The 27603-nt window shown below is 47.9% G+C and overlaps 1 protein-coding gene across 1 annotated transcript in view; it reads left to right on the top strand.

Annotated features, from left to right (window-relative positions):
* ADAMTS7 (ADAM metallopeptidase with thrombospondin type 1 motif 7) overlaps positions 1–27603 on the top strand; it is a 240528-nt gene that overhangs the window by 167393 nt on the left and 45532 nt on the right. The window contains exons 14-19 of the mRNA XM_077472765.1: positions 4701–4821; positions 8517–8761; positions 10712–10853; positions 13172–13298; positions 14926–15139; positions 21252–22661. Coding sequence (XP_077328891.1) covers positions 4701–4821; positions 8517–8761; positions 10712–10853; positions 13172–13298; positions 14926–15139; positions 21252–22661 — 2259 coding nt within the window. The remainder of the gene's footprint in view (positions 1–4700; positions 4822–8516; positions 8762–10711; positions 10854–13171; positions 13299–14925; positions 15140–21251; positions 22662–27603) is intronic.

Genomic DNA, 27603 nt, shown 5'->3' with positions numbered 1-27603 from the left:
ACTGTAAGTTTCTGAGAATACTTTACAATATGGCTACCTGGAGTTGTTCTGTACACAGTGTGTTTGAGTGTGTACTGACCACTGCCCAGAAACATAATGACCTACTTGTGTGATTGGCTCACCAATTTTCCCAGAAGTCTGCACTAAGATACAAGTCAGATTTCAGGCATCCCCTGCAACAAACATGTCATTTTTAGTGAGACACATCTAAAAGGGATACAGGCCCAGCTGATTTCCTCATTAGACCCCTTGCACACTGGGGTCTAACGTTAAAAATAGCTCCTGCAAAGCGCCCTGAAAGAGCCACTGCTAACTCTCCAATGTGAGAGCCCCGAGGGCTTTCACACTGGAGCGGTGCGCTGGCAGGACGCTAAAAAAAAAGTCCTGCTAGCAGCATCTTTGGAGCGGTGAAGGAGTGCTCCTAAACCGCTCCTGCCCATTGAAATCAATAGGGCAGCGCGACTGTACCGCTAGCATAGTGTTGCTGCAGCAGTGCTTTGCGGTGGTTTTAACCCTTTCTCGGCCGCTAGCGGGGGGGGGGGGGGGGAGCGCCCCGCTAGCGTCCGAATAGCGCTGCAAAATTGACAGTAATTCCCTGCTAAAAATAGCGGCACTTTACCGCAGACGCACCCACCGCCCCAGTGTGAAAGGGGCCTTAGAGCTGTGCAGGTGCACCCCTGATAGATAATTATGAAACCACTCCCATTAGACCCACTCATCACTGAGGCTCAGAGGGACAAACAGGGAATACTTCGGAATAACAAAAAGGTAGGAGTCTGCAACAAAGGTTGTTATAATCCTTGCAATGTACATAAATCACCCAAAGGGGAATGTTTTTTTTTTTCTCAACAAAAGTGAAGTTACTCTTTAAAGCAGGGAAGCATAAAAACCAGTGTAGTATATTATGTGCTTTTCTAAACAAGGATGCTGTACATACAAACTACTTATAATTTTAGCATATATATATATATATATGCTATAAAAATGACTAAACTGGTCATAGCAACACAGTGAGGAGCTTCTTTGGGGGACTTAGGGGACCTCCATAGCAAGAGCTGGGTATTCATTACAATCTTCAGGCCTATGGGAGAACCCCCAGTCTGCTAGATACACGCAGCTAACAGGGTCCTTAAAATCATTTGATTGCCAGTCTGGACCCTCCAGTTATCTGCCAACCACCTGACCCCAGGCCACCGGGCTACTGGGTACATGGTGCAGATTGAGAACCTATCCCCACCAACACGCTGGTTGACCCAAATCACCAGTCAGGGCACCACCCTTGCTCACTGAGCCACGTCTCACACAGGGTCCCCCAGGGATAGGCAACCCACCTTAATAGGAAACACTTCATGGATACATGAAGGGTACAGTATAACGTAGTTGACATTTTTGATTAGTTGCATAAAGTTCCACTCTGCAACAGTCTTTAAACATTACTCCTCCAGCTACCCTGGTCTGGCCCACCCAGGGGTAGAAGGACATTTACCAGAAGGGGAGCCTGTGGTTCAGTGTAATACATGATTTCTGATGGTGAGGCCCAATGATTCCCTTTAGGCTTTATTTCGCGTATTTTGATGCATTTTGTAGAAATGCAAGGAAATTTTTTAACATGGGTTCCTATGGAACATGTTCACATCAATGCATTTTTGTGCCTCTGCATTTTTGGAAAGGGTCGGGGACTTTTTTTCATGCAAAATGCAGTGTTTTGCATGTAATAGAAGTGAATGGACCTGCATCAAAAATGCAAGTACCGCTTTTTTACTGCGATTTTGCAGTGTTTTTTTTTTTTACACTGTGGTTGCTTAGCAACCAGATATATACAATGAAAAAAAAAACGCAAATCGCGGTAAAAAAGTGGTACTTGCGTTTTTAATGCAGGTCCATTGACTTCTATTAGGCTCGATTCACATCTATGCATGTTGCTTTTGAGCGTTTTTGCAGTGCTTTTTGCGGTGCTTGTCGTGTTTTTGGACACGCGTTTAAAAAAAAAAAAAAACGAAAATCGCGGCAAAAACACGGTAAAAACGCAGTACTTGCGTTTTTGATGCAGGTCCATTGACTTCTATTACATGCAAAACGCTGCATTTTGCATGAAAAAAAGTCCCTGACCCTTTCCAAAAACGCAGAGGCACAAAAATGCATTGATGTGAACATGTTCCATAGGAACCCATGTTAAAAAATTTCCTTGCATTTCTGCAAAATGCAAAATGCATCAAAAAACGCGCTAGTGTGAATCAAGCCTTAGTCCTTATTCCCATTGTAGAGCACACACAGCCAGGCACCAAGCATTTTCTTCACTCCTCAACTGGCTCCAAAAAGCAGCCGAGGGTTTTCTTTTAGGTTTTTTTGGAGGGGGGGGGAGGGTTGGACACTTGAGAGGGTGAGGGAGCACAGGATACCCCAAAACTGAACAAACTTGAGGAATCCTTGGCTATCTTGCTGAACTGTAGCAATAAAAAGTCCCACAGAATCTCTATGCTGCTGGTGACTAGTAATCCTCCCAGGGACTGAAAAGCTACACACAGTCACTGATTCTCAGCACTGGGGTCACTTACCCACACAGCCACAGGATCGATGGTTGCCTCCTACCGATATCCACCAGGCTCTTCTCAGTGAGGGAGATGTAGACTCATACCACCATAGGACAGCTGGACTCTTACCAACTTCATTCTGGTATTCTCCAGTGAGCTTCTCCAGACCTCACTTGATTTGAAAATAGGCTCCCCAGCTAAGCCTAGCTGGGACTTCAATGTCCTCTTATGCCGCGTACACAGGACCAGACTTTTCTACAGCCAAAGGTCAGACGATACGAATCCATCGGACAATTCGATCGTGTGTGGGCTCCATCGAACCTTTGCTGTCCAAAAATCGGACGGACTTTAGAAATAGAACATGTTTCAAATTTTTCCGCCGGACCCCGTTCCTATGGAGAAATCCGCTCGTCTGTGTGCTAGTCCGACGGGCAAAAAGCGACGCTAGGGCAGCTATTGGCTACTGGCTATGAATTTCCTTATTTTAGTCGGGGCGCACGTCATCACGTTTCTAATTTAGTCGGGGCGCACGTCATCACGTGGCCAAGTCCGTTCGTTCAGAAAGTCTGCCGGAACTCCGCCTAAAGTCCATCGGAAAGACCGTCGGACCTAGTCTGCCCGGAAAGTCCGGTCGTGTGTATGCGGCATTAGGCCGCGTACACACGGGCGGATTGTCTGCCCAACTTAGTCCGCTGAACCGTGTTTCAGCGGACAATCCGCTCGTGTGTGGGCTTCAGCGGACTTTTTCAGCGGACAGTCTGACGGACTAAGTCTTTCGGAATTTCCGTAATTTTGTCCGTCCAAACTTGGTTTCAGCGGACAGTCCGCTCGTGTGTAGGCAAGTTGGACGGACTAAGTATGGCGCATGCTCAGAAAGGATTTACACGGCCGAAGGTTGCATTGCAGTGTATTGGACATCGTATTTCTAGTCCCGTCGTACGTGCTGTACACGTCATCGCGCAAGCTTTCAGCGGACTGTCTGTTCATCGTGTGTGGTCAAGTCCGTTCATTCAAATGTTGGACGGACTGTCTGTCGGATTGTCTGACGAACTTAGTTGGGCAGACAATCCGCCCGTGTGTACGCGGCCTTAGGGACACTCCTGCCCCAGGAGCAGAGCCCCCCCCCCCCCCCCCCCTGCACAGGCATCTCCTCCAGCAGGACTGGACCCAGGAACACTGCAGCTTCTACCCCAGGCCCCAGACTATTGAAGGACTCTACAACCACCAACTGGGGACACCCCTCAAGGGATTGGCTGGAGTTCCTTAAATATTCAGGCTGCATGCTCTGGCCTTTCTCCCACTATAATTATAGAATCCTCTAGAACAGTGGTCATCAACCCTGTCCTCAGGGCCCACTAACAGGCCAGGTTTTATGTATTACCTTGGGGGAGATGCAGACTAGAATGCTGCAATCACTGAGAAGCAAATGATATCACCTGTGATGGATTTCAGTTATCTTGCAAACCTGGCCTGTTAGTGGGCCGTGAGGACAGGGTTGATGACCGCTGCTCTAGAATAAGGATGAGCTCCGGCGTGTTCGCATATGGCACGTGCAGAGCCCGCCAGGAAGTCGTCGCAGCACTGCGCTAATCACAGGCAGTGAGACATTGCCCCGATTGCGCTGCTGCAGAGATCGGGCAATGTCTCACTGCCTGTGATTAGCGCAGTGCTGCGCCGACTTCCTGGCGGGCTCTGCACGTGGAGCATGCGAACACGCCGGAGCTCATCCCTACTCTAGAAGAAGGGGGAATAATCAGTGCAGCAGCCTGTGAGACACTGAGCAGCCCTAACTAATCAACCCCTGATGCACTGATTACAATGGCCAACTAAATTTACCTACCAGCATACACAACACCTAGAGTGTGCTACAAATGCATATGATAGGACTCTGTTGGAAAATACAGAATCAGTAGAGGTCCTCCCATGCCATCCTGAGGTCCTCCCATGCCATCCTGAGGTGCTCCCATGCCATCCAGAGGTCCTCCCATGCCATCCCGAGGTCCTCCCATGCCATCCTGAGGTGCTCCCATGCCATCCCCATAAACTCCATGTCAAAAGTACATCTGCTACTTGGACCTCTTCTGTGCCCTTCTACAATAACTCTGCGTTCTTTCAGATTATTTTCAAGCAATAACAAACCATACTAAATAATCTGATCTTTCAACACAGAACATTGGCTGTGACTATGAGATTGACTCCAATGCGGTGGAGGATCGCTGTGGTGTCTGTCTTGGTGACTCTTCTACATGTCATACTGTTCACAAGACGTTTGATGACAGCGAAGGACTTGGTGAGTTGCTATATATGTTGTGTAAATCGGGGGTTTCTACTAGTACAGTATATACCCAGTATACAGGGGCGGACTGACCATTCAGCAACTGCACTGCCCGAGGGCCCCGGGTCACTAGGGGGCCCCATCAGGGTTGCCAGCCTCAGTAAAACCAGGGACAGTATGTAAAAAATCTGTTTTTTTTTTTTACATTCGCCATCTGAAATGTCCCTTGCCGACATCATTTTGGGCTAAAAATCCAGAGATTATGGCTGCCCCACCTCTCCACTACCTTCTCAGCAAATAGAAACATATCTGTGTATACTGTGTGTACATGTATGTGTAACCTGTGTGATTTTATACTGTGTGTGTGTGTGTATACTGTGTGGCCCCATAATCTCTGATTGCCTGGGGGCCCCATAATCTCCTATTGCCCGGGGGCCCCATGACTTGTCAGTCCGCCCCTGCCAGTATACCTGCTTATGTCATCTGTGTGTGTGTGTGTGTGTGCGTGTGCGTGGGGGGAGTGTGGGCTTTATGGGAGATTGTTTATATGGACAGTCCAACCCAGACAAATCTGATCACAAGCACAATGAGGTCATAGAGCAAGTTGGCAAAAACAGCCCACAGTCGGCTCTTCTCCACTTCTGTCTTCTCTAAATTAACTTTTTGTTCTTTGCCAGAAAGAGGAGTTGCATCAAAGCTACAGTGTGTCAAAACTAAGATATGCAGCTGTGAGTTCTCCGATTAGCTTTCCAGTTGTTATCAGGGCCGTACTTATTGGACCCTGGACAAAACTTTTCTTGCCCCCCCCCCCCCCCCCATGCAGTTTCGCTCTCCACCTTCTCTGAGACATACATTACTGTATATAGCAGCCAGACTCAAAATCAGTTTACTGAATCAGATCAGGCAGCGATTGGTTGCCAGAGGTTACAGCGTATCATTACCGCTCACTGACTGGTTGCTAGAGGTTACAGCACACATTACAGCTCACTGATAAGTTACTAGAGGTTACAGCACATGATTTCTGCTTGTTGATTGGTTGCTAGAGATTACTGTGGCTATGACCTCAGGGGGGCATGATATACATATCAATGCTGCCGGCTGCCCCTATTTACATATGAATGCAACTGCTATTTACATATAAATGCCGGTAATGTCCATGTAAACACAGGGTCTGCAGGTGAGTCATCTGTACACAACAATAGGGCAGAGCTGAGCAGCATTAGTAGCAGCACTTCACACTGAGATATCGGGACATAGCACAGGACTAAAACCTCAAGGGAATTTAAACCATGATAGTTGGCAAGTATGAGGCAGCTGCTTTGGGCCCCACAACAATGACAGGGCTCAGGGCAGCTGCCCCTTTTGCCCTGCCTTAAAAATGATCCTGGTTGTTATTAGTTCAGCTGTTATGTCCTTATAATTTAATAACACCTACCAGTGGTGGCTGGTGTGTTTTTTTTTTTTTTTTTTTTGTGTTTTTTTTTTAGGGGAGTGGCAAACAGCCTCACCCGCCCCCCCCCCGCTCCCTGTCTGCCGGTCGGTCTGGCACTTATCCCATCTAGGTGGCAGGTAGCGGGCAGCAGCTCATGTGTCCTTTTCTTGCCCCCCCCCCCCCCCCCCCATGCAGTTTCGCTCTCCACCTTCTCTGAGACATACATTACTGTATATAGCAGCCAGACTCAAAATCAGTTTACTGAATCAGATCAGGCAGCGATTGGTTGCCAGAGGTTACAGCGTATCATTACCGCTCACTGACTGGTTGCTAGAGGTTACAGCACACATTACAGCTCACTGATAAGTTACTAGAGGTTACAGCACATGATTTCTGCTTGTTGATTGGTTGCTAGAGATTACTGTGGCTATGACCTCAGGGGGGCATGATATACATATCAATGCTGCCGGCTGCCCCTATTTACATATGAATGCAACTGCTATTTACATATAAATGCCGGTAATGTCCATGTAAACACAGGGTCTGCAGGTGAGTCATCTGTACACAACAATAGGGCAGAGCTGAGCAGCATTAGTAGCAGCACTTCACACTGAGATATCGGGACATAGCACAGGACTAAAACCTCAAGGGAATTTAAACCATGATAGTTGGCAAGTATGAGGCAGCTGCTTTGGGCCCCACAACAATGACAGGGCTCAGGGCAGCTGCCCCTTTTGCCCTGCCTTAAAAATGATCCTGGTTGTTATTAGTTCAGCTGTTATGTCCTTATAATTTAATAACACCTACCAGTGGTGGCTGGTGTGTTTTTTTTTTTTTTTTGTGTTTTTTTTTTAGGGGAGTGGCAAACAGCCTCACCCGCCCCCCCCCCGCTCCCTGTCTGCCGGTCGGTCTGGCACTTATCCCATCTAGGTGGCAGGTAGCGGGCAGCAGCTCATGTGTCCTTTCCTCCATCACAGCGGCCATGCGCGTCCTCCCCTCCTCCTAGTCATCCAATAGGATCGCCTGTCCTTTCAGGATGGGTATCAAGACCCCTTTCCTGATTGACCAGGAGGAGGATCAGTGTTACAATAGCGAATATTCTTTTGCTATTGTAACACACCTGGATGGGCTTGGTTTGCTTTCTCTGTACCACGAGCCCATCCTATTTTGAAGCCTATTAGAGCCTCCGAATCTAAACAGGTGCTTCAACCCCCCCCCCCCTCCCAATTGGAATTCATGTATCAAGTGTCTTGCAAGGGACAGGATGCATGGACAGGGGGGTCAGTGCCCGTGCGCCCTTAATGGACGGGCCACCCCTGACCCCCTACCCACCTTGCCTCTGCATCCCTTTAAAGCGGAGTTCTACCAAAAAATGGAACTTCTGCTTTTTGGAATCCTCCCCCCCTCCGGTGTCACATTTGGCACCTTTCAGGGGGGAGGGGGGAGCAGATACCTGTCTAATACAAGTATTTTTCTCCCACTTCCGTGCATAGATAGCCAAGCCACCTGCGGGTATCTACGCCACGTCCAGCGCCTTCTCTGCCACCCCCCCACCTGCTGTCTCCTGGGAGACACACAGGTCCCAGAACACAGCAGGGACCAGTGGGATCACGCAGCGCGACTCGCACATGTGCAGTAGGGAACCAGGAAGTGAAGCCTTGCGGCTTCACTTCCTGATTCCCTTACCGAAGATGGCGGCGCCTCCATCCGTCATCGCGGGCACCCTGGACAGGTTGGTGTCCTTATTTTAAAAGTCAGCAGCTGCAGAATTTGTAGCTGCTGACTAACTTAAAAAATAAATAAAAGGGTCTTTACGCCCAGGGGACGGGATAGACTGCCCGATTATGTGACCGCTATAATTGGCTGTCACAGTGGTCACATGATCGGGGGTCCGTCCCCGGTGGCACCCTATTATTATTAACACCTCTACCCCTGGAGGAGGGGATTTGTGATGGAGGGATTTGGGAAGACAGAGGGTTTGAACTGGAAGGGGGAAGGTGATGGGGGAGGCAAAGATTTCTGCTAGGAGGGGGATTTGTACTGGGAGGAGAGGGAATTTATACTTGGGGGGTAAGCATGCATATTAGTGTTAATTTTTTTGTGGAGGGGGGGAATTTTTGCTGACACATAATGCTCATACATCTGGGGGGAGGTGGGGGGGGGGGTCACAGTGTGGCATGTTCGCCTTGGACTCTAAGTTACCTTGTCCCAGCCCTGCTATATACCCTTTAACATTACACTTTTTTATTTTATTTTTTGCAATCTGTGTGTCTTCCAGGTTATGTGGACATCGGTCTCATTCCGCCTGGTGCCCGCGAGATTCGGATTGAAGAAGTGGCGGAGGCCGGGAACTTTTTAGCTCTCCGCAGTGAAGACCCGGAGAAGTATTTCTTGAATGGCAGATGGACCATTCAGTGGAATGGGGATTACCAAGCGGCGGGCACAACCTTCACCTACACCCGCACGGGGAATTTGGAGAACCTGACCGCCCCTGGTCCGACCCACGAGCCGGTGTGGATACAGGTGAGATCATTTTAATTTAAAATCTTTGTTGCATTCCATTAGAGATTCTACCTTTTGAACTAAATGTGGTAATAAAGCATACAATCCATTCTACCAGAAGTTATGACATCACCTCCCCCTCTTCTCCACATTGTCCAATCAGAGAATGTCTTGTATTCATTGGAAGAAATAAAAGGCATTATGTGAATGGCGGCAGTGCTGAGCAAGCACCCCCCTTATGGTCAGTGTGAAGAGGGGAAGCTGCTTGGCGCAGGATTTGTGAGGTCAGGCACTGATGTTGGACGAGGAGGCCGGGATCACAGTCTTCTCTCTAATTCATCCCAAAAGTGTTCTATCGGGTTGAGGTCAGGACTCTGTGCAGGGCAGACAAATTCCTCCACCCCAAACTCGCTCATCCATGTCTTTATGGACCTTGCTTTGTGCACTGGCCCAAATCATTTGGTGGAGGGGGGATTATGGTGTGGGGGATTGTTTTTCAGGGGTTGGGCTTGGCCCCTTAGTTCCAGTGAAGGGAACTCTTAAGACGTCAGCACATCAAGACATTTTGGGCAATTTTTATGCTCCCAACTTTGTGGGAACAGTTTGGGGGACGGTCCCTTCCTGTTCCAACATGACTGCCCACCAGTGCACAAAGCAAGGTCCATAAAGACATGGATGAGTAAAATTTGGGAGCATAAAATTGTCCAAAACGTCTTGGTATGCTGACGCCTTAAGAGTTCCCTTCACTGGAACTAAGGGGCCAAACCCAACCTCTGAAAAACAACCCCCACACCATAATCCCCCCTCCACCAAATGATCTGGACCAGTGCACAAAGAAAGGTCTATAAAGACATGGATGAGTGAGTTTGGGGGGAGGAACTTGACTGGCCTGACCTCAACCCGATAGAACACCTTTTAATGAATTAGATCAGAGACTGCGAGCCAGGCCTTCTCATCCAACATCAGTGCCTGACCTCACAAATGCTCTTCTGGAATAATGGTCCAACATTCCCATAGACACATCTCCTATACCTTGTGGACGGCCTTGCCAGAAGAGTTGAAGCTGTTATAGCTGCAAAGGGTGGGCCAATTCAATATTGAACCCTCCGGACCAAAGCCTTGTACACACGATCGGATTGTTGGCAGACAAAGCGTCAGACTTTTAACCCGAAGGACTTGTGCTTGTCTTGCATACAAACGGTACACAATTGTCAGCCAACAAACACAAAGTAGTAACGTACTACGTGAAATTTCAGCTCTTGAGTGCCTTTGGGCACCTTCTGCTAATGTCGTGTTTGGTGAGCATCGATTCCGAGCATGCGTGTTTGTACTTTGGACTTTTGTGTGACGGACTTGTGTACACACAATGCCAAAATCTGACAACAGACCATTGTCCGCCGAAAATTTACTAGCCTGCCATCCAACATTTGTTGGTGGAAAGTTGGACATCAATTGTCTGAAGGAGCGTACTAAACGGTCGGATTTTAGGCAAAGACTATGTTACACAATTCCCTGCCAAAAATCCGATCGTGTGTACGAGGCGTTAGACTAGGATGCCATTAAAGTTCATGTGTGTTCCCACAGAGTTGGGACCATGAAATTGCCCAAAATGTCTTGGTATGCTGACGCCTTAAGAGTTCCCTTCACAGGAACTAAGGGGCCAAGCCCAACCCCTGAAAAACAACCCCCCCACACCATAATCCCCCCTCCACCAAATGATTTGGACCAGTGCACAAAGCAAGGTCCATAAAGACATGGATGAGGGAGTTTGGGGTGGAGGAACCTGCCTGGCCTGCACAGAGTCCTGAAAAACAACCCCCCCCACCATAATCCCCCCTCCCCCCGCACCATAATCCCCCCCTCCACCTAATGTAATTTAGACTTTATTACTCCCCAAAAAAATTAATAAAACTAGTCTGAGAGAATACTGCAGAATAATCCAACAAAACTGACCGCGGTTTGCACATATAGCTTCTGTTCCAGGAGAAGAACCCCGGAGTGCGCTACCAGTATACGGTGAGAAGAGACCTAGACGACAGCAATGAGGTCCAGCCGCCGGAGTTCTCCTGGAGATACGGAGCGTGGTCGGAGTGCTCGGCCACGTGTGGCACTGGTAAGATCTCATCTCTACGACATAAAAGAACATCTGAGGAGTCATCTGTGAACACCAAGGCCAGCTTAGGACAAGGAGTCAGCTGTATAGACTTGGGTCGCACTTCTTCTTTGTACAGAGTTCATGCCGGATCCTGGAGGGAAGTTAATGGCACGTCTTCTGTCTACTTGCATCACCCTGTATTCAGAATTGCCTTTGTACACAGTAGAAGTACTGCCCAGTAAGTGAGCGAAATTAAAAAAGACTGTGACATTAATGGACCTGTGCCACTTAAGGACCCGGGGCCTTTTCTGACCATAGGTACACCGTCCTCTGCTCTACTGACACCGTCCTCTGCCCTACTGACACCGTCCTCTGCCCTACTGACACCGTCCACTGCCCTACTGACACCGTCCTCTGCTCTACTGACACCATCCTCTGCTCTACTGACACTGTCCACTGCTCTACTGTCACCGTCCACTGCTCTACTGACACCGTCCTCTGCTCTACTGACACCGTCCTCTGCTCTACTGACACCGTCCTCTGCTCTACTGACACCGTCCTCTGCCCTACTGACACCGTCCTCTGCTCTACTGACACCATCCTCTGCTCTACTGACACTGTCCACTGCTCTACTGTCACCGTCCACTGCTCTACTGACACCGTCCTCTGCTCTACTGACACCGTCCTCTGTTCTACTGACACCGTCCTCTGCTCTACTGACACCGTCCACTGCTCTACTGACACCATCCACTGCCCTACTGACACTGTCCACTGCTCTACTGACACCGTCCACTGCTTTACTGACACCGTCCTCTGCTCTACTGACACCATCCTCTGCTCTACTGACACCGTCCTCTGCTCTACTGACACTGTCCACTGCTCTACTGACACCGTCCTCTGTTCTACTGACACCGTCCTCTGCTCTACTGACACCGTCCTCTGCTCTACTGACACCGTCCACTGCTCTACTGACACCGTCCACTGCTCTACTGACACCGTCCTCTGTTCTACTGACACCGTCCTCTGCTCTACTGACACCGTCCTCTGCTCTACTGACACCGTCCTCTGCTCTACTGACACTGTCCACTGCTCTACTGTCACTGTCCACTGCTCTACTGACACCGTCCACTGCTCTACTGACACCGTCCTCTGCTCTACTGACACCGTCCACTGCCCTACTGACACCGTCCTCTGCTCTACTGACACCGTCCACTGCCCTACTGACACTGTCCTCTGCCCTACTGACACCGTCCTCTGCTCTACTGACACCGTCCACTGCTCTACTGACACCGTCCTCTGCTCTACTGACACCGTCCACTGCTCTACTGACACCGTCCACTGCTCTACTGACACCGTCCACTGCTCTACTGACACCGTCCTCTGCCCTACTGACACCGTCCACTGCCCTACTGACACCGTCCACTGCCCTACTGACACAGTCCTCTGCTCTACTGACACCGCCCTCTGCTCTGACACCGCCCTCTGCTCTACTGACACCGTCCACTGCTCTACTGACACCGTCCTCTGCTCTACTGACACCGTCCACTGCTCTACTGACACCGTCCTCTGCCCTACTGACACCGTCCTCTGCCCTACTGACACCGTCCTCTGCCCTACTGACACCGTCCACTGCTCTACTGACACCGTCCACTGCTCTACTGACACCGTCCACTGCTCTACTGACACCGTCCGCTGCTCTACTGACACCGTCAGTACTGACACCATCAGTATATATACACATGCACACACATGCATATGTGTTTGAGCTTTGGGGTGGACACCCTAATGCAATAGGCTGCGCACACCTATAATTCTGATACTTTTTGTTTATAAGTGAAAAGCAGTATTCTTTTGCTAGAAAATTACTTATCCCCAAACATTATGTGTTTAATTAATTATTTTTTATTAAGATATTATACACATAAAAACATTCCACATCATTTAATTTCAAATGTCACCAGCCCACCGAGGATCTCCAAAGAATGGGTCCAAAGCTTTATCAAAGATTCACATAGTTACAGCAGCGTAGCAATGTTTCAAAAACCTCAAAAGGGCCCCTTCATCAGGCATGTGATGTCACATGCCTGATGAAGGGGTCCTTTGAGGTTCCGAAACATTGCTACGCTGCTGTAACTATGTGATCTTTGATAAAGCTTTGGACCCATTCTTTGGAGATCCTCGGTGGGCTGGTGACATTTCTTCAGTTTGACTTTTGAGGGTTGGAGCCGTTGGTCGCTACAGCACCCATCTAATTTGTACAGCCATTGCTGTAGGAACGTGTGCGTTTTGGATTAATTACGCTTGATATTAATACTTACCTGTCATACCCGTGTTAGGGGTGCAGAGGCAACTGGTGCACTGTGTGGAGAAGGTGGCTGGTCTTGTGGAGGAAAGATATTGCGATTCACTGATACGGCCTGATGACAGACAACGGAACTGCAACGAGGAGCCATGCCCACCAAGGTGAGAAATATCTAGATTAGTCTTTTACTTCTTATGCCGCGTACACACGACCGGACTTTTCGAGGGACTAAGTCCGACAGACTTTCGACGGAGTTCTGACAGAGTTCTGACGGACTTTCCGAATGAACGGACTTGGCCACACACAATCACACCAAAGTCCAACGGATTCGAACGTGATGACGTACGACCGGACTAGAATAAGGAAGTTCATAGCCAGTAGCCAATAGCTGCCCTAGCATCGTTTTTTGTCTGTCGGACTAGCATACAGACGAGCGGATTTCTCGGTAGGAACTAGGTCCGGCGGAGTTTTGGGGGAAAAATTTGAAACATGTTCCATTTCTAAAGTCTGTCAGACTTTTGCAAATCAAAAGTCCGCTGCAGCCCCCACACGATCGAATGGTCTGCCGGAATCATTTCGTCGAAATTTTGATGTTGAAAAGTCCGGTCGTGTGTACGTGGCATTACATGACTTTTCTACACAAAGGGGTGCAAACGCCAAAGTTTTGTGGTGTCGTTATCGTCTGTAAGTTTGCCACAGAAAGGGTAACTTTCAATACCAATAGATTTGGCCCCTGGCAGTGCAAGGGTTGTTACAGTACATTATATGATTCCAAGTTTACCAAACGCCAAAGTAATTGTAATATGCAACCAACCACCATCGTCTCAAAGATCAGCTGATCCAACCCCATTAGAGATGTGATCAACAGACAAATGTACAGTGGTACCTTGGATTACGAGCATAATCCATTTCTGAAGAATGCATGTAATCCAAAGCACTTGTATATCAAAGCGAGTTTCCCCATAGGAATCAATGCAAACTCAGATATTTTGTTCCATGGCTTCTGCTTGCCTATGCATGTGGCCACCAGAGTTAAGGGGGGGGGGGGCACTCAGAAACACTTGGAGAAGCTCGGAGACCACTCGGAAATGCTCGGAGACACTCGGGAATAGAGTGTTTCCAAGGGTTTCCAAGTGTCTCCGAGCGTCACCGGTGACCCCGCACTTCTGGCCAAATGAAGTACTGCACACCACAGAGGCTTGAATCCTGCTCGTCTTGCGAGACAACACTCGCAAATTTGTCTGATTCCCAAAGTCAAGCTTTAACCTTTTCTAATCTAGACATTGCAGGACAGAAGGGAGTAACACTGAGATGATAATTTGGCATGATCATGTTGGTCTCGAAGATGTTCCAATTGGGAGGTTTGCAAGACCACATCGTACTTAGCAAATTGTGCAGCAGATGCGTATCTGGATTGTAAATAGGGAAAAAATGACAGTTCTATTATGGTCAGAGACCCTTTATATATAGGAAATGAGTCAATAATTTATAGGAATATATGCCTCAGTGGCCACTATGGCTACCACAGCTGCCAATGGGCATGGGTCAGATGGGAAGCGAGGAGGTCTAGTTGTAAATTTGAGAGAACCAGACCTCCACCATCTCACCAGAAAGGTACTTATGTTCTGCACATTGCACACTCATTGACAGTTTGAACTTTGTGATGCCTACAACTCTATGTATTGCTTGCTTACATTCTTGTTATTTTGCTTAATGGAGTTTATACTATTAGAATACAGTTTTTCTCCTAATATCCCACTGTAACAGTGTGCGTTGTGTCCTGCACAGGTGGTGGGTCGGAGAATGGCAGCAGTGCTCCATCACGTGTGGCTCTGGCGGTGTGCAGAAGAGAACCGTCTTGTGTATTCAACGTGTCGGACTAGATGAGCAGCGGGCTCTGCAACCCTCAGATTGTCAGCACCTCCCCAAACCTGAATCCAGCATTCCCTGTAATCATCGAGAGCCTTGCCCTGCCCTCTGGCACCATGGGAACTGGAGCCAGGTGAGCTTTGCCAAAAGGAAAAATGGAAATATTCACTGTGTGTGTGTGTGTGAAAATCTACACACGGCACCATTGTCGGAGCTGAGAGGGTTGAGATAGAACTTTTTAACTTTTATATTTGATTGGCAGTGCTAAATGAATTGATACTGTGCAAAATTCAATAACCCATTGAAGCCAAGCAGACCTATGTCTGATCAGTAAGAAGACCACTTCTGATTGGTTGCTCAGGTGCTGATTGTGTTTTTTTTTTATTGAGTATACTTACCATGCCTCCTGTTACCAACCAACATTCACCACTAACTGCCTCTGTCGGATCTCAGGGTTGGGTTTCCATCACTCAGGGGCGGATCCAGAGTCTAATCTCGGGAGGGGCACTGCTATAAAATATGTTTTTTTGGGGGCAATTTATATGGGAAATGGCTGGTATTTGCACTTCAATCATTACGGCACCATGGTTGTTATGGTGTCAGGATGATTGAAGCGCATTATTTCTATTAATACATTGTAATATAAAATTAAATGGTTCAACTCACCATAATGCAGAATCAGTGGGAACCCTGAGGATGTCACTTGCCATGTCGCCTGCCACCAAATGTGGATTGTCACTTGCCACGTCACTTGTCACCAAATGCGGATTGTTACTTGCCATGTCACCTGCCACACATTGCGGATTGTCACTTGCCACGTAGCCTGCCACACATTGCAGATTGTCACTTGCCACGTTGCCTGCCACACATTGCGGATTGCCACTTGCCACGTTGCCTGCCACACATTGCGGATTGGCACTTGCAACGTAGCCTGCCACACATTGCGGATTGTCACTTGCCACGTCACCTGCCACACATTGCGGATTGTCACTTGCCACGTTGCCTGCCACACATTGCGGATTGCCACGTCACCTGCCACACATTGCGGATTGTCACTTGCCACGTTGCCTGCCACACATTGCGGATTGCCACTTGCCACGTCGCCTGCCACACATTGCGGATTGTCACTTGCCACGTTGCCTGCCACACATTGTGGATTGTCACTTGCCACGTAGCCTGCCACACATTGCGGATTGCCACTTGCAACGTAGCCTGCCACACATTGCGGATTGTCACTTGCCACGTCACCTGCCACACATTGCGGATTGTCACTTGCCACGTCGCCTGCCACCAGATGCGGATTGCCACGTAGCCTGCCACACATTGCGGATTGTCACTTGCCACGTTGCCTGCCACACATTGCGGATTGCCACTTGCCACATAGCCTGCCACACATTGCGGATTGCCACTTGCCACGTAGCCTGCCTCACATTGCGGATAGCCACTTGCCACGTCACCTGCCACACATTGCGGATTGTCACTTGCCACGTTGCCTGCCACACATTGCGGATTGCCACTTCTCACGTAGCCTGCCACACATTGCGGATTGTCACTTGCCACGTTGCCTGCCACACATTGCGGATTGCCACTTCTCACGTTGCCTGTCACACATTGCGGATTGCCACTTGCCACGTAGCCTGCCACACATTGCGGATTGCCACTTGCCACGTCACCTGCCACACATTGCGGATTGTCACTTGCCACGTTGCCTGCCACACATTGCGGATTGCCACTTCTCACGTAGCCTGCCACACATTGCGGATTGTCACTTGCTACGTCACCTGCCACACATTGCGGATTGCCACTTGCCACGTAGTCTGCCACACATTGCGGATTGCCACTTGCCACGTAGTCTGCCACACATTGTGGATTGCCACTTGCCACGTAGCCTGCCACACATTGCGGATTGTCACCTACTGTGTCACTTTTCTGCAATCTCTCTGCTGCACACAGCTTCCTACACAGTGAGGGCGGAACTGGAGGGATGCAGGGCAGTGAGAGATGATGTCATCTCCCTGCTCCCCTGCCTGCTGGCTTCCTGATTGGCCAGCAGCCCTCCTAAGCCGCCCAGCTGCCCCCCCCTCACCGTCCACTCAGCACGGGTACCCGCGGAACCGGCCGCGATTGGACCCGCGGAACCGGCCGCGATTGGACCCGCGGAACCGGCCCGCTGGTACCCGCGGAACCGGCCGCGATTGGACCCGCGGAACCGGCCCGCTGGTACCCGCGGAACCGGCCCGCTGGTACCTGCGGAACCGGCCCGCTGGTACCCGCGGAACCGGCCGCGATTGGACCCGCGGAACCAGCCTGCCGGTATTCTCGGGGGGGGCAATTGACCCGTTGCCCCCCCCTGGATCCGCCCCTGCCATCACTGGATCTTGAAGGCACTCAACCTTTGTCTCCTAAAGCAACACCCATGCGCTTGGAGATTTACACAGTGGCGGGACAAGGTCATCCAGAGCCCAGGGCAAACATGCCAAACTGCACCCCCCACCCCAAGGTGTATGGGCATTATGCGTCATCAAAACCCCCCCCAAAAAAAACTGAGCACTAATCTTTTTCACCCCCCCAGCATAAATTCCCCCTCCTCCCAGCACAAATCTTACCCCCACCCCCCAAATCCCCCCCCCAATTCAAGTGCCCCCCCTCAAAAAAATCACTCCTCCTAGCACAAATTATCTACCCCTAAGATTACTCCTCCCAGTAACCCCACTGCAAATCCCCCTTCCAGCACAAAGTGCCCCAATCATCCTTCGTAGCACAAAAGTTTTTCCCCCATTCCTTCTCCCCCTAAATTTTAGCATACGCCCCAAATTTCCCCTCCTAGAACAATACTTCCTGCTGCCCCCCAAATCCCCCTTTCCAACACAAAGAACCCTATTTCCTTGTGGTGCCCCCCCCCCACCGCCCATGATACCACAGTGCCCAGGGCAGCTGTCCCTCCTGCCCACCCCTTGTCCTGACCCTGGATTTACACAATTATTCTTGTGTACTGGTCCTTCCCAGGCTTAGAACATTGTACAGTGTGTAAATAGCCTTACCTGCAATGACTGTTCTACTGATGGGAAAAATATATGTAGCCAATAATGATTGAAAGCTGCCCATGGTGTATATAGGTACATTCATTCTGTACCTAAAGTATAGCTAAAGGCAAAACTTTTTTTTTCTTTTCCATTTTGGATGGAGTGGAGAGGGCTTGGAATGCTTGCCAGTTGTTATTGCTCTCTGTGCCCCCATTAGGGAGAGTCACCCTCTCTAATTGTCCTATTTATCGTTATCAGTGAAAGTAAAAGGGGGAAAGAAAATGGGTTGTCCCCAGAAAAGTAATAGAGGGGAAATCTTCCAATGGGGACACTAATTCTGGTGTCCTGGAGGTCCCCAAGGAATTCCCTTAATTTGTAGGAATTTCCTTTGTTTCCAGTTTGGCTATCGGACAGGAAGTGAAGGGAAGTCTCTGCAATGGGACACAGATGGTGAAAAAAAAAAAAAATCTGACTGGGGTTATAACTCTTCCTTACTTTATCCAAAAGGGAAAAAAAAAGTTTTGCCTATAGTTCTACTTTAATGCTAAATTTGTTGTGTCTAATTCCCATTATATTTTATCCATGCAGGGGTGGCCTGTCCATTAGGGGCACCTGGGTGCCGCCCCCTCTCTCCAGGCCACCCCCTATATGCAATGGATAGATTCATGCATATCATGAATCTATCCATGGCTTCCACGGCCACCCCCTATTCATGCCCCTTTCAGGGCACCAGGCGCATGAATTACAGCGGTCAGGTTTTTTTATAAGCACCTGATTAGAGCCAGAGGCTCTAATAGGTTTCAAAATAGAGTGGGATCGGGACACAGAGAGTGCGACTGGAGCCCACCCAGGTGTGTTGCAACAGCAAATTAATATTTGCTAGTGCAACACTCCTCCTGGCCAATCAAGAAGCAGGTCTGATGCCCGTCAACCAAGGGCAGGCGATCCTATTGAACGCCTAGGAGGAGATGCACGGCAGAAGCGAGTAGAAGAGTGAATGCCTGGACCCTGCCGATGCCTTGATGCCCGATCCCCACTGCTGCTCCTCGGATGCCCGAGGTTTGAGTTGCCGCGTGGGGGGGGGGGTTGGTTTTCTGCTGCCCCCTCCCCAAACAAAAAACCACCAACTGTATCCAGGGTTTCTCTGTTCCCATTTAATTTATAAAGGAAAATAGGCAAATCCAAACTTCCCACCTTGTATTCACAAGCCATCTGTTTACCATCTTGAATAGATCTGGAAACCATTGTGCCTGGTTCAGAGATCCCTTCGACCTACAGAACAGCGGTGCAGGGGAGGAAAATTCTAAATGATACTATTTATGTCAATAAAATGCATCCAAAAACTGATCACAAGTAAATGTCCTAAATTGTGTATTTCTTGGAATAGGTAGGAAACATTGGTTGCGGTTTTTAAGCTTCAATGTTTTGTAAGTAGCCTAGACCACGCCATTAGTAAAACCTGTCCACCTATCATTTTTTATTTTCAGTTTGGACGGAGGTTGATGGGTTCAATTACTAATAGCTCCTCAAAGACAACTTGCCAACACAAATAAGATGCATTGGTACATTTTTGTTCCCTAGTGGTTGGCATGTTTGCTTGCACATAAATATTTGACTTAAAAAAAGAAAAAAAAGGAAATGTGCCTCGGACGTAGGAAAGTTATAGGGAAATCCAAACCTCCAGTCTTAGTTTATAGCTAGAATGATCCCCTGCCCACCCCACATTCATCAGTTTAAAATGTGTCCTTCTCTAAAGGTTATTCTAACAAGACAGAAGGATAACTGTAGGCTCGTTGAGATGCCTGCCATCAAGGAAGTATTAAACAGTGTGGTGACTGATTGTATAAGGCCCGTCTACTCACCCATACAACATTACAACCTACAACATAGCATATCTTGCTTTGTGATATACTAAATAGTGGGGTCATTAGCTTTTTCATTTGTCTCCATATAATGCAGCAATAGGTGACCACTTTTCTTGGTAGGACACTAGGAAAGTTGTACTGTAGGCATAGCAAAGCTAGGAGCGAGATCTCCAGGAGAAGCCCTATTAGGGAACCCAAGAATGTTTGCAGGTGTTGGCATGAGTCAGCCTGTTGATTACATTGAGGAACCCCTGCTCTCACATAACTCTACCTATGGTAGGTTGATTAGCGACCCCACTGAAATATAATGGGCTTGGGTTAAAGCAGGGGGGTCTCCAAACGTCCTAAACAAAAGGCCAGCTTACTGTCCTTCAGATTTTTGGGGTGCCGGACTGTGGCCACTAGGAGTACAAAATGTCCCAGCCTCAATGGAAGTTAACAATCCCCTATCATTGGCGTCAGTAGAAGGAATTGTGCCCCATCATTGGTATCAGTGGGAGAAGTTGTGCCCCATCATTGGTATCAGTGGGAGAAGTTGTGCCCCATCATTGGTGCCATTGGGAGGAATTGCGCCCCATTTTTTAGAGTCATTAGAAGGAATCTCCTTTTTTCAGTAAAGAAATTTTTTCTATCATCTGCCCAAAATACATAAAAATTCAAATAAGCACCTAGGGAGGCTAATCGTAGCATTTATGGACAGCGTTACCAATGGAATAGCCCAGTGGATTATCCCAATGGACTATCCCAGTACATAGACACAGTAAGCCTAGTACATAGACACAGTAGTACCTCTAAGCCCCTGTACACACGGTCGGAGATTTCCACAACCAAATCCGTCGGATTTTGCCCGTCGGATTTTGTCCGTCGGATCTTGTCCGAAACTGTTGCATACACACGGTTGGGCCAAGTTGGCGAAAAATCCGATCTTTCAGAACGTGATGACGTAATTTCGTTACGATGGGACTACATTCAGGCTAGTAGCCAATAGCTTTGATGTAGGAATTTGATCTGAACATGTGTGGCACTTGGTCCAATCAAAATTCTCTACACATGATCGGAATATGTCCGACCGGCCCAGTTGGTCGGGAAATATTTCCAACATGTTGGAAAATTGGGTCCGACGGAGATTCGGACGGAATCAATCCGATGCATACCACACACAGTCGGATTATCTGACGACACGGTCCGATAAGACGCATTCCGACTGATTCTCCGACCGTGTGTACGCGGCATCAAATAGGCTTGCTCTTTATTTAGTCAAAAATTACTACTAACATGGCTAAAATTTTTCTAAATCATTGTCTATTTTTTATGTTGCTTTGTTTAACACAAAGTTATTGTGTCCCCTTTACCTTAGTGCTCTGTATCCTGCGGAGAGGGTTTCCAGCATCGAGATGTATATTGTGATAATGCCCTGGAAGGAGGCTCCTGTGATCCTTCAGAACATCCCAATTCCAAGCAAGTTTGTGCTATGCCGGCCTGTATTCCAGACTTCAGGATATTTGACTGGACAGGAAGCGGAGGATCTAGCAAAGAAATTGTCAATGAAATCTTTCCTGGCCATTCAAGAGCCTCCCCCAGCAAAAAGCATTCCCTGGAAGACAATTCCATCTCAGAAGGGGACTTCACCAATGCTGGAGATGGTCAAGGCAAAGTAGGAAAAGCTTACGTTGATGATTTTTATTATGATTACAACTTTATTAATTTTCATGAGGATTTAACTTATGACACCATAGAAGATATTAATATCAAAGAAGATGAAGATGTAGATCAGGAATACATTCCAGTCCATACCCCTAGCTTGGGAAAAGGCAATACTGAGATCCTTTCTACAGGAAGCCCATCTAATCGATTGACCACTACTGGTCCCTTGCAGACCTCTTTGAGTTCCAGCAGTCCACAGGAGGATCAGAATGATATATTTATGAATTCCAAGGAATCAGCTGTAACTATGAGAAAATACGATCATGGCCAACAACCTACCCCCATATCAAGCATCCAAGAAGGAGAAAGGGAAAATGAAGAATACTTAACACCAACTACCACCCACCCTGATGAAGGCACTGTTTTGGTTTCCACTACATCACAGGTCTTTCCAACAATTCCTGTACATTCATCTGTTCCTCTACCGGCTACTCAACACGCTGTCCCAGAACTGACAACATCATTGCCATCAACACATTCCTCTTCTCAGTATTCAGTGACAAAAACCACACAAGGTTCAACCTACACTTCATCTTCTTCTTCAGAGATGGAAACAAGGTATAAAGATTTACAAAATCCAGCTCTTGATATCTCATCCGATCTTGGACATGGTCTACAACCTGGGCCAGACCAGACGACAAATCAAACTCCTTCAAGCCGCACATTTTCACCTCAAACAGAAAAGAACGGTTTACAAGACGATTTCTCTCAAGATATTTTACCTAATATGCCTAAAGATTCTTCAGATGTTTTGTCATGGAGTTCCCCTTCCCCATCTTCCACAGATTCAGCAGAAATAATCTCTCTAGTAAGGACTACTCTGCATACAAGACCCGATGGTATGACCTCCAGCAAGCCGGAGGTGCCACCATCCCCATCTATAGTTCCGTTCCTGACTACAATCATGATGCACATTCCAGACTCTAATGGAGAAAGCACATATCCTCATCTAAGTGAAGACAGGACTAAAGGTTTAAATACAACCTATAGTAATCAGTCCATCTCATCACCTATGGGAGATGAGCTACAGAGGAGTCATTGGAGGGTCGGAAACTGGACTGAGGTGAGTCTCAGAGTTAGAGCAGGTAGAGAGAAATTAACTTACTTTTAGAAGATGGGCAAAGTTATCAAGTAATGCAAGAAGAAAAAGTAATCTCTAGACTGGTCTTTATCCTGTATGCTGACTAGGCCACTTTGATCAGATTTGTGAAGTGGCCACCTGCCCTGAGCGCAATGGTTTACTGTAGGGATGGGGGCAGTCCAGGGGCGGACTGACAACTCATGGGGACCCGGGGAATAGGAGATTATGGGGCCCCCGGGCAATAGGAGAAGATTATGGGGCCCCCAGGCAATATTAGATTATGGGGCCCCCCAGGAAATAGATTATGGGGCCACACAGTATACACACACACAATATACACACACAGTATACACACACACACATGTAGTATACACACACACACACACACACACACACACAATATACACACACAGTATATACACACACACATACAGTATATACACAAACACACACACAATATACACACACACAATATACACACACACAGTATACACACACAATATACACACACAGTATACACACACAGACACACAATATACACACACAGTATACACACACAGAATACACATACAAACACTGAAAAGGTACTGGAGAGGCGGGGCAGCTGTAATCTTGGGACATTTAAAAAAACACAGATTTTTACATACTGTCCCTGGTTTTATTGAGGCTGGCAACCCTGATGGGGCCCCTTTGTGGCATGGGGCCCTCGGGCAGTGTCCGAGTGCCCAAATGGTCAGTCCGTCCCTGGGGGGCACCTTTCTTCTGTTACAAGGCTGACAGGAGAATTGATAGCGGCAGTAATTTTCACAGGCGAATGACTTCTGGGCATAGGATCACCTAAGCTTACACATTATAAATGCATATGGGGGGGGGGGGGGGCGCACTTTGGCATCTTTGCCCTGGACGCTGGATGACCTTATCCGGGCACTGCCTCTATGACAGCAGTTCCCAACTTCAGTCTTCAAAAAAGATTTTGAGGTATGGATATTTGTACATGGTTACATTGGTCTAGCTTGAACCAACTATGTATATACCATACATGTGGGATCCCTCTAGAAGCCTACTCCAGTGATCCCGGCTTGCTTCCGCATCCAGTGCCAAGCGGCTGCCCTGCTGCATTGTGAATACAGGAGGTCGGAGTACTGGGCACAGGCACCATTTAGAGAATACTTTGAATTTTCTCAAAGAATACTAAGCATTCTGTAATTAGACAAGGCGGAGATTGTGACATCACCACCCGCCTCTCCACCTCAGAGAATGCTTTGTTTTCCTAGAGAAAATGCACAGTCATCTCTGAATGGCACCTGTGCCCAGCGGCCAACCTCCTGTGTTTAGAATGCAGCATGGAAGCTGCTTATCACAGGACCTGGAAGCTATTGGAGATCACTGGAGCAGTGGTGTCTATTGCAGTGATTTCCAAATACCAAGCCATTGTCATTGATTTACCACCTTCCCGTCCGGCCTGTAACAGATTGATGCCCGGGCGGTAGCTTTCCCGCTCTGAGTGCACATTATATGGCATCCTCCAGCACGTGTCACTCGTGCGTGGTGATCCATGGTGTGGTGTGTCCCTTGGACACACCGAATCACCGATGATGGTAGAGAGCCTATGATGTAGGCTCTTTACCATGTGACCAGCTGTGTCCAATCACAGCTGATTACAGTGTAAAGAGGAAGTGCCAGTTATTGGCTTTCCTCTCCTCAGGCTGACAGTGTGTGAGAAGAGGCGATAAGCGTCTTTTCTCACAGGAGAGATCTGCACTGATAATCAGCGCAATGATTATCAGTGCAGCCCCATCAGTGATGCCCACAGTGCCCACCAGTGATGATTACCGGTGCCCACCAATGATGTCCGTAATGTCAATCGGTGCCAATCAGTGCTGTCTTTCTGTGCCCATCAGTGATGCCTGTCAGTGCCACCTATCAGTGCCGCCTATCTGTGTACATCAGTGCCGTCCTTCTTTATAGGTACGTCCCTTTAAATTTGCCACCGGGAGTGTGCCCGCGGGTCCCGGGAAGATACCTATGTAAACAAAGCATTTCCCCGTTCTGCCTTGTGTCATGATGAGCAGTGATCGCTTTCATGTCCTAGGTAGCCCACCCCTCCCCCCACAGTTAGAATCACTCCCTAGGAGACACTTAACCCCTTGATCTCCCCCTAATGTTTAACCCCTTCCCTGCCAGTGTCATTTACACAGTAACCAGTGCATTTTTATAGCACTGATCACTGTATAAATGACAATGGTCCCAAAATAGTGTCAATTGTGTCCGATCTGTCCGCCATAATGTCGCAGTCGTGATAGAAATCGCAGATCGCCGCCATTACTAATAAAAAAAAAATGTATAATAAAAATGCCATAAACTAGCCCCTATTTTGTAGATGCTATAACTTTTGCGCAAACCAATCAATATACGGTTATTGAGATTTTTTTTTTTCTACCAAAAATATGTAGAAGAATACATATCGGCCTAAACTGAGAAAAAAAAAAAATTTTAAATATATTTTTGGGAGATATTTATTATAGCAAAAGGTAAAAAATATAGCTTTTTTTTTTCAAAATTGTCGCTCTTTTTTTGTTTATAGCGCAAAAAATAAAAACCACAGAGGTGATGAAATACCACCAAAACAAAGCTCTATTTGCGGGAAAAAAAGGACGTAAATTTTGTTCGGGTACAACGTCGCACGACCGCGCAAATTGTCAGTTAAAGCGACGCATCGCTGAATCGCAAAAAAGTGCTCTGGTCAGGAAGGGGGTAAAATCTTAAGTGGTTAAAAACAAACCTCCATAACATTACTTGAGCCGGCGCAGTATCTGCACTGCTGGCACAAGAAAAATCATTTCTTTGCGGTGCCAGCCTCCAGAAAAATAACTTGTATATCTGAAATAGAGGGAAACAAAGACAACCATTCTTATCTGTTTGGAATGCCGATGGGCTCGGACTTGGCTCCACCATTAAAGTCATCCAAGGTCTCCCATCGTGTGGTTAGAAGCACAATGCACATTTCTGCATGAATCACCATGTGGTGGAGGATGCGGGTTTCAGGCAGTTTTATCCTCTTTGTTTTTGTTCGAGTCATATAGGTTCATGTTTTTTTTCAAATCCCCAGTAAACATCGGTACATAATGTCTTCATGAATACTAACATGTGCTAAAAAAATATCTGGTATTGTACAGCGTCCAACCCAATCTAAACCTTTCAATGTATCGCTTTCAGGCTAATCTGAGGGTTGGGATCTAGGCCACATAATACAACGCTTACAGTCACTTGCATTGAGCAAAATAACTCCTATGGCTGATCAGGATGATTGACGGCGGCCAGATATTGGGCAGTTTAACACCTTGCCGACCAGCCGCCATCCTTACACGGCGGCAGTTTGGCTCCCGTGCGCGAATCACTGTACCTGTGGTGGCGAAGGGATCTCACCGCTCCAAGAGCACACATGCAGGCTGTAAACTGTCTCTTCGGCTGGGAAGCCACAGGTGCTGGCTATTTACCACTAGCAACAGACGAAAAACAAGCTCAGGACTGCCGCACATTGCGGCGGACAGATTAGACACTTTTGACACTTTTTTTGGGACCATTGACATTTATACGGCGATCAGAGCTAAGAATAGCCACTGATTACTGTATAAATGTCACTGGCAGGGAAGGGGTTAACACCAGGGGGCGATCAAGGGGTTAAGTGTGTCCTAGGGAGGTGTTTCTAACTGTGGGGGGGGGGATTGGATCGAATTGGGAGTAGAGAGATCACTGTTCCTGATCACGAGGTCTTAAAGCGGCCGCCGCACAGCTACAGACAAAAAACAAGCTCTGGACTGCCGCACTCTTCAGAAGAGACCACTTTCTTTTATTGGAAAATCACATCACAGCTCAACAAACACAGCGAACAAGGAAAAATTGCTGATGTTTCGCACTAACTGTAGTGCTTATTCATAGCAATGAATTCATTTGCTATGAATAAGTGCTACATCTAGTGTGAAATGTCAGCAATTGTTCCTTGTTCGCTGTGTTTGTTGAGCTGTGATGTGATTTACCAATAAAAGAAAGTGGTTTTCTGAAGAGTGCGGCAGTCCAGAGCTTGCTTTTCGTCTGTAGCTATGCGGCGGCCGCTTTAAGACTTCTAAGGAGGGGGGGGGGGGGCGCGACGCCGGAGCCGATGCACGTGGCTGGCGGCGGCGATGTCTGCCGGCAACCCGCCATCGCTCCTCAGAGAGCCAGAATTGGAATCTGTCAATGTAAACCATACAGATCCCCGTTCTGTCAGAGGGATCTGCTGTTCCTAGTGATCAGGAACAGTGATCTCTCTACTCCCAATTCGATCCAATCCCCCCCCCGCACAGTTAGAAACACCTCCCTAGGACACACTTAACCCCTTGATCGGCCCCTAGTGTTAACCCCTTCCCTGCCAGTGACATTTATACAGTAATCAGTGGCTATTTTTTAGCTCTGATCGCCGTATAAATGTCAATGGTCCCAAAAAAAGTGTCAAAAGTGTCTAATCTGTCCGCCGCAATGTTGCAGTCCCGCTAAAAACTGCTGATCGCCGCCATTACTAGTAAAACAATGCCATAAATCTATCCCCTGTTTTGTAGACGCTATAACTTTTGCGCAAACCAATCAATATACACTTAATGCCCCGTGCACACGATGGGAATTCCCGACGGAAAATGTGCGATGGGAGCTTGTTGTCGGAAATTCCGACCGTGTGTAGGCTCCATCAGACATTTTCCATCGGAAATTTCCGACACACAAAATTTGAGATCCGGATCTCAAATTTTCAGACAACAAAATCCGTAGATTCGTAGATTCCGATCGTGTGTACACAATTCCGACACACAAAGTTCCACACATGCTCGGAATCAAGCAGAAGAGCCACGCTGACTATAGAGCTTAATTTTTTCTCGGCTCGTCGTCCGTGTTG

The sequence above is a fragment of the Lithobates pipiens genome, unplaced genomic scaffold, assembly GCF_037356315.1.
Source record: "Lithobates pipiens isolate NorthernLeopardFrog02 unplaced genomic scaffold, aLitPip1_a1.2 Scaffold_8, whole genome shotgun sequence".
NCBI classification, from domain to species: Eukaryota; Metazoa; Chordata; class Amphibia; order Anura; family Ranidae; genus Lithobates; species Lithobates pipiens.
The sequence above is the reverse complement of the archived record's forward strand: the minus strand, read 5'-3'. Positions and strand labels throughout refer to the sequence as shown.